Raw genomic sequence first — 12698 nt, forward strand, 5'->3', positions numbered from 1 at the left:
TTATTAATCTCCAGTTTTATCTTGTTTTCCCGTATCGTTTAAACAAGGGAAATTACTACATTTTCTATAAGATCATCTGTTTAATGGACGATCTTTGTCAATGTCGCCGCTCGTGCTTGGTGTTTCTACAGGCAGTGAGTCATCTGGTTAATTGACGATCTTTGTCAATGTGGCCGCTCGTGCTGTGTGTTTCTGCAGGCAGTGAGTCATCTGGTTAATGGACGATCTTCGTTAGTGTAGCCGTTCGCGCTGAGTGTTTCTGCAGGCAGTGAGTCATCTGGTTAATGGACGGTCTTTGTCAGTGTGGCTGCTCGCGCTGTGTGTTTCTGCTGGCAGTGAAAATCCCGCTGGTCGCTCCAGTGCAAAGATGACTTGACCACAGAACCAGGTCTGACCGACGCGGTTCTTCCGAACAGGTAAGGTCCGCCATTTTTACGCTGTCTTTGGAATATTAACATTGTTTTTCCATTAGAGCTAAACATTAAACAAAAGCAGGGTTTCAGGCAGCTAATGCTTAGCTAACCTGCTAATGTAATATAACAATAACCAGATGGAGGAATGTTTGGTTAACAGGATCACACATTTACAATTTAGAAGGTTCTTTAAGGTCTCTGTATTAATTTAAACCATTGAGAGACAGAAACATATTCTCTACAAGGCAGTGTTTGTTTTTGCTTTACACAGAAATGCAATGTGATTTTGACAAATGACAGAAAATGATCTCCTCATCAGCCACCCACAATAATAATAATAATAATAATATTAAAAAATCACCTGTAAAACAGCTGTTTTAATAAACATTAAATATCTTCATGTTAATAAATGTGGAGCCCCCTTTAACAGGTGTAATGATGATGTTGACTCTGGAGTTTACAAGAGCTACAGGTTAGATCCCATCATGCAGAGCTGTTTTGCCAACAGAAGTCAGTATTAGAGTGATTAAATGAAGATTTAATGTTTGGAAAATCTGGATTTTTTCCCCCATCAATCCTCTTGTTGGCCTTCCATGACTTCAGTTCATCCACTTTTGTTGCTAGATTTTTACTCACAGCTGATTGTGTAACACCACTAACCTTCAAACATCTAGTTTGTTATATTTTAATTGTTTGTTGTGAAATATTTCTTCCACAAACACCCTCACATTTTGAAGTTATTTACCCTTTACATTAAGGTCACGCCCCAGAGGGGATGTTTAAAATAAAAGCTCATTTTTAAGGAATGTAATTTGTAATTTTCTAATGAAACTTAACAAAATTGGACAATGGATTTTTAGGAATTATTGCCCAGCCCTGGTTCACTGGTCTAGGGGGGAAAAAACAGAAAAGTTACTAACCTGGTAGGTCATTTGTAGGTATGGAGGTGTTTTGTCACCAAATTGAGTCCAATAATATGAAGTTATGAACATGTTTTGAAACTGGAATGTAAAACCTGATAAAATGTGAAAAAAAAGTTGCATGTTCTTTTCTGGAACAATATGGAACAAAATTCCATCCATAAAAATGGCAGTCATGTGATTGTCAACTGGATGAATGTCTGAACAATTAGTAGTGATGTTACATAGCAGCCGTCTCATCCGTCAGCAGCCACGCCTCTCTGCCCCGTCACCTCAACATGGAAACTTTATAACTGAGCTCACATGCTTTGACTAAACGTTAACGATTTCAAAACATTTAAAGTCCATTAAATTGAGATTCTAAGCTGCGGTTTTATGACGTCATCAGAAGAATCAAATAAAGCAGAAACGACCCCCTTCCCATTACTGCTGATCTGAACAGTTCACCTAACAACGTTATTATGCTAATACTACTTTAAAAGCTGATGTAGAACATCTGTTCAGCAGCTGGCTCAGGCCGGCTAACCCAGCAGATAGCCCAGCTAACGTTTCCTCTTTAGAAGCTGAATGATAAAATCATTTAATCTGAGTTTCCTGCTTTAACTACAGTATTATTTATCTTCTTCTGTAAATTAGTTATTATGGATTTGAAAAGAATGTCATTCATAGCGCTCTCAAAGAAACTTGGAAAAAAAAAATTAATAAAATGTTTTCAAAATAGAATTTAGGAAAAATAAAATCTAATAAAGTAGTTAACTATAAAATATTGGTTTACTTTATTCATAAATGCTATAAACATCACTAAAAACCTTTTTTCTTAAGATGTTTTTCATTTTTAATTTTTTGAAAATAATTTTCTTTAAATTTACCTTTTTTTTAAATAGTTCTTTCTTTTTAACAAAAAAAATTAGAACATGTTTTAAAAAGGACATTTTGAAGACAATTTGTTTGAAAAGTATGGAAAACTTGTTTTTCAGAGTAATTTATAGCTTTTATTCAAATAAATCAACCACTATTCTTATGATTTGCAATGATTTCAGATTAAATTTTTCTGAGAAAAAAATGTTCAAATTTATTTCCCTTTTTTCCCCCAATTTTTATTTTTGACGTTTTTGGGGGGGAAATTTGACATTTTCCATTCTTTTCCTTTCCCCCTCTCCACCTCTGGGCGGTCTGTGTGCGTGGACCAATAGAAACACTGTTGCTAACGTTCTTTCAGGGCAGACTTTTCTTCTATTGGTTCCGTGCACAGACCAATAGAAATGCTGATCCACTCAGAAATACAGAGGTGGAAATCTGAAAACAATGGATTCAATAAACTGTCTAGGAAAAAATATAAAGTCTGAAAAGTATCTAAATATCAGTTAGTAAAAAATCTGAAATAAAGCAAACAGTAAAAATGTTCGTTTAAGTTTTTCTTCACACTTCTTTAACAGACATGTTCTTTGCTTTCAATAATATGGGAACAGATTTCTCTCCATAATCCATGGAGGCAGATCTGTTCAGTCTGATAAATTTAAGTTGGATAAAAAAATTCCCTTATAACTTTTTGGTCTTTGATTTATTAAATCTGGTCAGTTGGAAACTTTACAGTCTATTTATTTCCAGGATGGAATCTGTCCTGTAAAACCATCTGATGTTTTATAACTTCCTTTTCTGACATTAATGGATCATTATTTATATTTAAAACTAATACGTTTGCGGTGATTTAATAAATTTAACGTTAATCAGTAAAAAATAAAATCATAATTTTCTTTGCCATCACTGAGTCTGGGAGCGGCCATTTTTGCCCAAATATAGTAGCCCCTCCCTCCTGCCATCTTCCAGCAGTGACGTCACGGTGCGGTAAGCCTAGCGCCATTCTCCCCGCTTTACAAGCTAAATCAATGGGAACTACTAGACACATCTGCAATCAACAACAATTATTGAAGATTTCCAGAGGAATTCACCATTGAAATTCACCAGAGCTATAGTGAAACTGACAATGCCCACGTGCATGGCAGCTGGATGCTGGAATACATCGGATTAAAGTGGAAAAAAATACTTATTTCACCTTTCTGATTCCTGATCCTCCACGGACGGGTTGGTCGTTGGATCGCCAACTTGAAGAGGGAGGATTTGCCATCGAACTTCTGGCCAGAGAAAAAACCCGTAATATGTAGCCAACATTTGGAAGAAGAATGTTTTCAAGATGACTTGGATAATAGCGCGTTGTGACAAACACCAGATACAGCACTGGGACCTGATCAACAGCCGATACCGCACCGTGACGTCACAAACCAGTAGGTGGCAGTAGAGTTCTTTGACAAACATGGATGCCTCCAGTAAAGAACATTCACATGAAAATTACTCTGAAATAAAAACACTGATCATTTATTAAACAGGATGGAATAATTTGATATTTTAAGAACTTTCAGATATTTGTATTCTAAATATGAGCAGACTTTTCCTTTAAACTAACCTCTAGTTTGGGATATTCATGTGTTCATTCATGAGCATCATACCTGATTAGAGGATCGATGGCGGCCCTGAAAAGATCAGCAGTGATGAGAACATGGAAGCTAACGGCTCTGCTATCAGGAACGCATCAGGATCTGCATGAATCTGAAGTCAAATGAAGCAGTGAATATTGGTTTGTTGACATCATCATCATCATCATCATCATCATCATCCCAATCCCCAGTTCTGCACTGATCAACCTCCGGCCTGGAAAAACAAAACACCAACATGTTTGATGGACTAAATATGCATGAAGCTGTTGGACCTGAGTGCTGCTGATGATGATGATGATGATGATGATGGTGGTGGAGGTCCTGTGGGTGTGAGCAGTACTCTGTCTAATGAAACGTTGCCTCAGGATCACGTTGCGGCGTCGGGCTCTCTACCTCCAGCTTCTCCCCTCCTAAATTCCTGGAACTTTTCCTGATGCACATCCGGCTGCGCTGTGAATTATTAAAGCAGAGGTGGGTTCGGTTTGTCAGGGGCTGACCTGACAGCCCGTCTCTGGTAGCTCAGAGTGACGGCTGCTCTCTGTAGAGGCTTGATGCTCTCTAGGAAAGGTCAGACTCTCCTTCGTTCCCACGCTGCCCTCTGAGGAAGACCATGGGCGACTCTTCGGCCGTCTGGCTGCAGGGCGACGAGCTGCTGTTTCTGGCCGCCTGTGTTTCTCACTGCTGGTCTCTGTGTCTGTGTGTCTGCATGTTCCTGGAAGGCAGAGCGACCCGGAGGCGAGCGGGCGGCGGTGGCATGCGACTGGGCAGTAGCAGCTGGAGCTGGCAGCTCTCCCGGGCCATGAGACTGGCGCTGCGCTGGTGCCGCCTGCGGAAAGCCGGTCGGGGTGGAGGCCAGCTGTCGGAGCTGTGGAGCTACAGCAAACTGCTGCTTCGCTCCCTGTTTTCCAACAGCCTGAGCGACTCGGACACGCTGCTGGACTGCGTGTTTGAGCCGGTGTACTGGATCGTGGACAACGTGACCCGTTGGTTTGGAGTGGTGAGCCCTCCGTTCCTCCTGGTTTCTGTACCCAGAACCTTTCTGCTGGTTCTCCTGACCTCCTCCTTCCCTCCTCCAGGTGTTTGTGTGCCTAGTGGTCCTACTGACGTCCTCTGTGGTGATCATCGTCTACCTGTTTGTCCTGCCGACCATCTTAACCACTTACCCGGTGCACTGGATCGCCTGGCATCTCTGCTGCGGCCACTGGCTCCTCCTGCTGGTGGTCTTCCATTACTACAAGGCCACCACCACCTCCCCTGGGCACCCCCCTAAGGTACAGCAGCATAAATAAAGCCCCTCTAAGGTATCAAAGACTTTAAATTTGTGTCCATTACTCTGTCTATTTCAGGAAAAGCGGGACGCTCCCTCCGTTTCCATCTGTAAGAAATGCATCACACCCAAACCGCCGAGGACTCATCACTGCAGCATCTGCAGCGTGTAAGTTCTCCACCTCACTGGAACCGGGTCGCCTCGTCTCCTCGTGCACCAAAAAATAGAAATCTAAATACCGTATATTCTGGATTATAAGTCGCTCCGCAGTACAAATTGCATTTTTGGGGGAAACTTATTTGATAAAACTCGACACCAAGAACAGACATGTCATCTTTAAAGGCAATTTAAAATAAGAATTGTATAGAAGCAACAGCAGGCTGAATAATTGTACGGTAAAAAAATCACAATCCACTGGACTTTGTTTCCAAGTTTGAAGACGTTTCGTTTCCCATCCAAGAAGGTTTTTCAATTCTAAATGTCAGAAACAGCGTTGAGTTCGAAGCTGTATACAGTAGCCCAACAAAGCCTTGTTTTTGACGATACAGAGTAGCGCCATCTCTCTGTAGAGCTGAGTCCCAGATCGCATCAGAGCGTCGATCGCACAGTATGAGAACAAACATGGTTTCCACGATTTCACACTGTACGATTTCCTCGTACAGTTTGAGCTGTTTGAAAATATCGTATCGGCTTAATCTGCAGAATATGATTTTCTTTTCGGTGCCATTTTTTTTAAGCTCTTCTCAGTGGTTTTTTTATGAGTTAACACCAATGTTGAAATGATCAACATAGACCTACAACGCCCTCTGGTGGTTGATTGTGAAAATAACATTTGAAATTATATACCGGTAGTAACCAGTCGCACCCCGTTTAAACTATTAAAAAAACTGGGACCTACAGTCCAGAAAATATGGTAAGTCATTTTTTTTCTTAAAATAAGTGCACTTTGTTTTGAATTGCGGAAGAAAGTGAGACTCTTTGCCAATCGAACAAGGCAATTTGCATTTAAAATAAGAACAATTTCAATTGTATAATATCTAATAATATTATTTTAAGAGTAAAGATACTCACTCCATAGGCAAATTATCTGATTTATACAATTTTTAAACATGTTTCTAGATTGTTTTTGCAGTGTGGAGCCGTTAGTAAGGAGTTCCTCCTTTGTCTTCCAGGTGCGTCCTGAAGATGGACCATCACTGCCGTATCCTTTCCAGCTTTGGTTGAAATCATTTCCTGCTTTTTTATTTTTTAACACGTTTGAACTGAACATATTTCCAGCGTGGTTGAACAACTGTGTGGGTCACCTGAACCATCGCTACTTCTTCTCCTTCTGCCTCTACATGACCCTGGGCTGCATCTACTGCAGCATCAGCAGCAGAGATCTGTTCCTGGAGGCGTACGACGCCATAGAGGTGAGGCTGATTCAGGCAGGGCAATAATTCAATAACGATATATATCAATCTATAGACGCGTGGCGCAATAGAAAAAAAGAGGGTTGATAAAAGTTCGATTAAAAAAATATATTTATTTTGGTCACTTTAGTTTATTCTTTGTCAGTATTTAATAACAACTCAGGTCTCTAAGTTATTTTTCTTTAAAATAATTCTGTTATGGTTAAAAAAGTTGGTTAAATAAAGATTTAATTGGAAGTCTGTGTTTGTGTTCTTTATTAAAATTAAATCTTTTAGCAATATCATAAAATGTCCAGGCAGAGCTGCACATAAAATATGGTTTCAAATCTTTTCAATAATTATCGATATCAATCAATATGCATTTTTTTTTATCGATAAGCTTTTTTTCTATATCATCCAGCCCTAGGCTGCAGCTTGAACCAATGAACAGCTGGTTCAGGAGGGGTTCAGACTACATGCAAAGGTTGGTGTAGCTGTAGAGGATGGTGAGCTCTGCTCCTGCTGTGGTTCAGTTTACTGACATGACTTCAGCAGCAGCAGTGAGGTGGAAGTAAGACGTTAGAGCAGGAGATCAGATGGAGGCCAAAGATAGAAACAGGACACCTGAAAACCATCCTCTCTTTTATATTTACATCTAATTAAGGATGTGGAAAGTGCACCAGCTTTTGGGGGGGTGGGGGCTTTCAGCTGATTAAAGAAGTTCTTCTGCACGTCTGATTTGGAAGCCTTGGTCTCTCAGTAGTGGGGAGCCTTTGGGCCACTGTCACACCTTGACGAACTTATGTCCAACGACAGCCTAACTTCTGCATAAAGAACGGCAGTTAAAGCTGCTCAGAGGCGCCCAGTCTGCATAAAAGATGTCTTTGATCGCAGTATTAACCTAGCTGCTGTTTACCGCCCACCAAAAAAAAAAATAAAATAAATAAAGAAGGTTTTTGGTGTCAGCAGATTGAGCGTCATGTCTGCTAGGAAGTTTGTTGGTGGTGGGCGTGAATGCAGGGAGGATCCATCCTCACCTTCTGGCTCACCCTATGATGGGGATGAAGTCTGGAGGAGAACTGATGGTTTCCTCCTTTATACCAAAACGCTGCCAATACGCCATTATACAGTAGCTGGAAGTTAGAAACACGTTCAGCGCTCGTCTGGAACATGTCAGATACGTTGATATGCGTTGGAGAGAAGTTCTTGATAAGTTACGCAGAAGTTATGCACAAGTTACTCAGAGGTTTAGGATAAGCTAGACGCCACGACTGATGAGGAACTGACACCGAATATACATCAACCATCAGATAACTGACCTGGAACTGATGGTCCACGTATGTCCTACGCCGGCCTACATCAGGAAATGCTAAAAATTTCTCGACTACTTCAGCGTGCTCATAACTTACACAAAACTGACCCATAACTTATCCAACGTATTCCTGCGTTTCTGCCTGATTTTTCTTACGTCAGTTATAAGCTGGTCTAAATCCTCAAGGTTTAGGACTTTATCAGCTTCTGAAGCTTAATGTCAGTTTGACGATGTAACAGCATCTTCTCTCCGACTCAGACATCCTTCCAGACTCCTCCTCCTCCACATCACAGCCAAAACGAAAGCGTTTCTCAGAAGTGCATCATCTTCCTCTGGGTTCTGACCAGGTGAGTAACTCTGCTCTGAACCGTGGAGACGAGGCAGCGATCTCAGCTCTGTGACTCGTTTCCTGTCCGTTCTGGTCCTGCAGCTCGGTCGCCGTGGCTCTTGGAGGACTCACCCTGTGGCACGCCAGGCTGATCGGCAGAGGAGAGACCAGCGTGGAGCGCCACATCAACCGCAAGGAGGCCAGAAGGCTGCGGGAGCAGGGGAAGGTAGGAAGGTTTACAGCTCAGTCAGGCTGCTTTCACTGAGAAGGTTCAAGTGTTCTGACTCCAACATCTTTTCTCTGATTGTTTCCATCAGCAATGTTCTCCTTTTAAATGATCTTCTCTCATTGCAGGTTTTCAGAAATCCGTACCATCATGGCCGACTCAACAACTGGAAATTATTCTTTGGAGTCGAATCGAGGAGGTGAGACGGACTCAAGGAAGGGAAGGACAAAAAGAATTAATGAAGAAGGGAATTATAACATATTATTAGAAGATTTTTCTGCATTGAATAATCATTTTCATCATCTCAGTTTAAAACTAACTTTTGGTTGAACAAATTCAAATTGATGGAAAATCATTAGTTTAATATATAAAATGGCACCGAAATGAAAAACGTTGGAAAGGAATGTTTGAATGGGTTTCAATCTGCTGACCTCACGTTGTGAGACTTTAAAGATGGCCGCTGCACATCCTGCCTGGCGGGCTGTTTCTGGGTGGGTTTGATTTCAGTGGCTGCGTCCTCCGAGGAGCCGGTCTATCTGGACTGGATAAGGAGGCTGGAAGAGTTTTTGCTGCCAATTCAAACAAGTTCAAACCTTCTGCGGCTTTTTACCGCCGTAAGTCTCCTAGCAACCATGGGAGTTTACACACAAAGCAGGAAAATAATGAATAATGAACTTCTCATTGTTCTGGATGCTACTAAAATTTCAGAGAAGCTTAAACAGCTGCACCGTTTCAGATTTATAGCCTCCAAAACTGCAGATATATTAGAATCTGTCCTTAAATATCAGCCAAAGCCATTTATCCAGTAACAGAAAAAAAACTTTCAATAAACCAAACATTATCCACCACATATCTGAACCAATAACCTTATAAAATATGGAGCTAGATCGGTTTCAATTTTCACAAACCTTTGCGATTCATACATGCATTTTTTTAAAAAGGGGATGTTTGCAACCAATCACCGAGCTCCCTTGTATAAGCCAATCACACGCATATTTGTAAAAATCAAGACCGATTTAGCTCCATATTAAAACAACTATTTTCAGTCATTTCAGATGGAACTATTCACATCATATTAAACTGCACTTCCGATATTCACCACTGTTCGGCGCCATTTTCCTTTTTCCTCTGAGCACGGAGCAGCCGGCTTGCTTGTACTCGCAATGAATCATGGGATACCCAAGGCTATGTAGGATACAGCGGACCTGGCCTTCAAAACGGGCAAAAAGAAGGATGCATTAGTAGGCCGCATAACGAGGAATCTTGTAACCCGAACAGGCCTCAGCGCCGCATTATGACATAATCGGCCTACGAATCTGGCCTATAAAGGATGCGTCCCATGAATTCAAACTCAGCATCCGTCACACTGCATTTTGAAAGTCTCTCTTTATCATTTAAACATGTTTAATCTTCTGCTTCCTGTCGCTCCTCAGTCACTGGATCACCCGGGTCCTCCTGCCCTCCAGCCATCCTCCCAGTGGAGACGGCATCCTGTGGGACCACACCTTCTCCAGAAGCGACCTTTTGGCCATCTGAGCTTCCTCCCTCCTTACAGGCCGACGCCTGTTTTAATCCTGCTACTTGAAAACATCCAACAGTGAAGAAGAATCTGAAGGATGCTGGGTTCTAACTCGCTGGTTATGGACCAGTAGTCATCCTGCCCCCCACTGGATAGGCGGTTCTGCTGGCCACCATCTTGGAGATGACCTGCAGCATCATGGCGGTCTGCTCCAACAGGGTGCAGACCTTTCACCTGTGGGATTTAAACCTGAAATGTTTTATTTGCTGCAGCTGGGAGCTGATCGTTGATTCTATGGAGTAAAATATGTGCCAAAGAACGCATTTTGTAAATGGAAATATGTGAAAAAAGCACTCCAGAGATTAAATTTTGAAAAATATTTTAATCAAAAAAAATTTGAGGGTAGTTAAACTACTAAGTTCTCAGATTTTTTTTTTTTCGTTTTTAAGTTTATTTTTACAATTTACATTCTTTTCAAACTGCATTTTACATTCTATTTGCTTTTGACCAACAGAAATGGCGTTGCACCACATTTTAAAATATAGAAATAAAACAAACATTTGAAAAAATGAAATTAGTTTAAAAAGAGTGGAAAAATATACTTTTTTTAAAAAATGAAAACGTTTTTAAAATGTAATTTCTAGACTGCATTTTTCCACATTTTCCTTTACAGAAGGTTTTCTTTGCAACAATACTGGAACAAAAGTCACTCCGTTTTTTTAGTTTAGTGATGCACGTCTTCGTTTTAATATTTAGGTTTACAGTTGATCTACTGTTTTGTGTTTTCAGGGGAAAAATTTAAACACTTCAGGTGCCAAAGGAAAAAAAAAGCTTATCATTTCAGCGGTTTAGAACTCGTCCATCCTGTCCTTTCTTTAAATCCCTTTAAGCGCTTTTTAAAGCTCATTTAGCCTATAGTCTATTTAAATTAGGAAAAACTGTGAAAAACTTCAAATTAAAATCTCTCATTTTTTCTATCGGTAAGTTTTTAAAAATGAGCTGGATTTAAATTTGCCTTAGAAATATGAAAACGGATTCCGATGTAATCAGAAGGGAGCTGGGCTCCATTCTGTCTGTTTTAATAAATCGTTTAAAAAAAAAAAATACATTTCTGGTCTCCATTTTTTTTATTTGGAATTGAAGAAGAAATGCATTTAGATTAAACCTTAAAAATGTATATCCTCTGAAGTTGAACATGCTCTACTAAAACTGATCTGAAAATATAAAAAATTTCTTTGTTTTGTAATGCGCTGCCACTTAAATGAATATATTAACCATTAAAGGATTATTAAATATGAACATTAATATAATAGCTATTTTATTTTGAATGTAAATTATCTTATTCATTGACATTTATTTCTCAAATCGAGGTAAACTCATTTCCACTACCAATAAAATCAAACCATTAGATATTTTATCTGGTTATGAGATAATATCCCATAATACTAACATAGCTGCATCATTATTATGACAGAGTATTTATGATTGAGGTAGTATCTCTTAATAATCCTTATAATGAGCTAAGTCAAATTAATAACAGAATCTTATAATTAACAGATAATTAAAGCTATCTTGGATATCTTGAAGCTAAACTAGTTTTAAGATAAGTTTGTTTTTTTTTCTAATTAGTGGCCAAAATGGCCTTCTACGCATAAAGAACTACTTGATTTTATTAAAAAATGTTCAGCATTTCTAAATACTGAATGAACTTAATGTGTTGGGCGGCCAATAAATCATTCAGCAGGGATGGAGAAACTATCCACCCACGCTCTATCCCAGCCATCTACAGGTGAGAGGCGGGGTCTATCCATCGCAGGGCAACACAGAGACCCACAACCATTCATACACACACTCATCCAAGGAGAATATAAGAAGCCAATTACCCTAACAGTCAAGTTTATGGACTGTGGGAGGAAGCCGGAGTACCCAGAGAGAACCCAGGCATGCTCAGGGAGAATACGCATGCAGAAAGACCCCAGGCCAGGAACCCGGAACCGTCTTGCTGCAAACTAGCAGTGCTACCCACTGAGCAGCCTATGGAGAAACCAGCTGGAGGCTAATCCATGTTAAAGATGGTAATGGCCTAAACACATCAGCTTTGCACAATTTTTTAAATCTCGATCCGATTTTTTTTCCATGTCACACTGACTGCATATAGAGGCTCCGACTAGGCAGGGTGAGCAGATTATTTCCACTTCTGTCTCTGTTCTATACACACATTAAAACTATTTCACACATTTGACTGGAACACATTATGAAGTGATAAAAATAAAAAAAAACACTGGCTCATTCTATAAAGCAAAGCTTTACTTAATGAGTCTTTGCAGCATCTAGAAACCAGAACAGATAGAATGTTCATCAATTAAAAACAAACAGATCTATGTCTAAAGAGAATAAAATCACAGCAATAAACGGTTTCTATGGTGATTCTCAGAGAGAGATCTGTGAAGTTTATCCAAGTTTTTCTTTCTTTTTTCCATAAAGAGGTGAGAGAGATACGCTGCGCTGCCCTGCTCTGTCTGCTCCTCCTTATTCTGGTTTCTGTGAGGCTAAAGGGGATCACTGTTTTATCCGTTTTCTGTCCTCCTGAACTCCCATCATGGGGAAAGTTTTCTATTTTAATGTTTCATTCATTGTTTCCCCAAACTGACTGTTTCCCCATTAGATTAACTGATTTTAATTATTTACCTCCAAAGCGGATGTGTTTTACTTTTGTAACAGCGTCTCTTTTTCTGTCAGACCCATGAAATTGCTGCTAATTGCTGCACAGCTCAGACTGAAATAGACCTGGGCTCTATCTCAGTCGGAGCCACGCTGCCCCCTGCAGGAA

At 40.2% G+C, this 12698-nt stretch overlaps 1 protein-coding gene across 2 annotated transcripts; it reads left to right on the forward strand.

Moving 5' to 3' along the window:
* Nucleotides 1-259: 259 nt before the first annotated feature.
* LOC119772654 (palmitoyltransferase ZDHHC16B-like) lies at nt 260-10302 on the forward strand. Of its 2 annotated transcripts, none has more exons than XM_038269170.1 (10): nt 260-416; nt 4549-4822; nt 4902-5096; nt 5172-5260; nt 6265-6293; nt 6371-6504; nt 8054-8142; nt 8226-8349; nt 8478-8548; nt 9783-10302. In XM_038269170.1, the coding sequence occupies exons 2-10, from the start codon at nt 4580-4582 to the stop codon at nt 9883-9885; spliced, it is 1077 nt and encodes a 358-aa protein (XP_038125098.1). In that variant the 5' UTR covers nt 260-416; nt 4549-4579; the 3' UTR covers nt 9886-10302. The 2 variants fall into 2 exon arrangements, with proteins under 2 accessions (XP_038125098.1, XP_038125097.1); XM_038269169.1 differs by having other exon boundaries at nt 263-416; nt 4545-4822.
* Nucleotides 10303-12698: the final 2396 nt, after the last annotated feature.

The sequence above is a fragment of the Cyprinodon tularosa genome, unplaced genomic scaffold, assembly GCF_016077235.1.
Source record: "Cyprinodon tularosa strain WSP-4 unplaced genomic scaffold, ASM1607723v1 ctg722, whole genome shotgun sequence".
Classification (NCBI taxonomy): Eukaryota; Metazoa; Chordata; class Actinopteri; order Cyprinodontiformes; family Cyprinodontidae; genus Cyprinodon; species Cyprinodon tularosa.

Coding starts and splice junctions, on each gene's coding strand:
- LOC119772654 (XM_038269170.1), top strand. CDS start 4,580: ATGCGACTGGGCAGTAGCAGCTGGAGCTGGCAGCTCTCCCGGGCCATG. Junction 5,261..6,264: donor CACTGCAGCATCTGCAGCGT/GTAAGTTCTCCA, acceptor TTTGTCTTCCAG/GTGCGTCCTGAAGATGGACC. Junction 8,350..8,477: donor GGCTGCGGGAGCAGGGGAAG/GTAGGAAGGTTT, acceptor CTCTCATTGCAG/GTTTTCAGAAATCCGTACCA.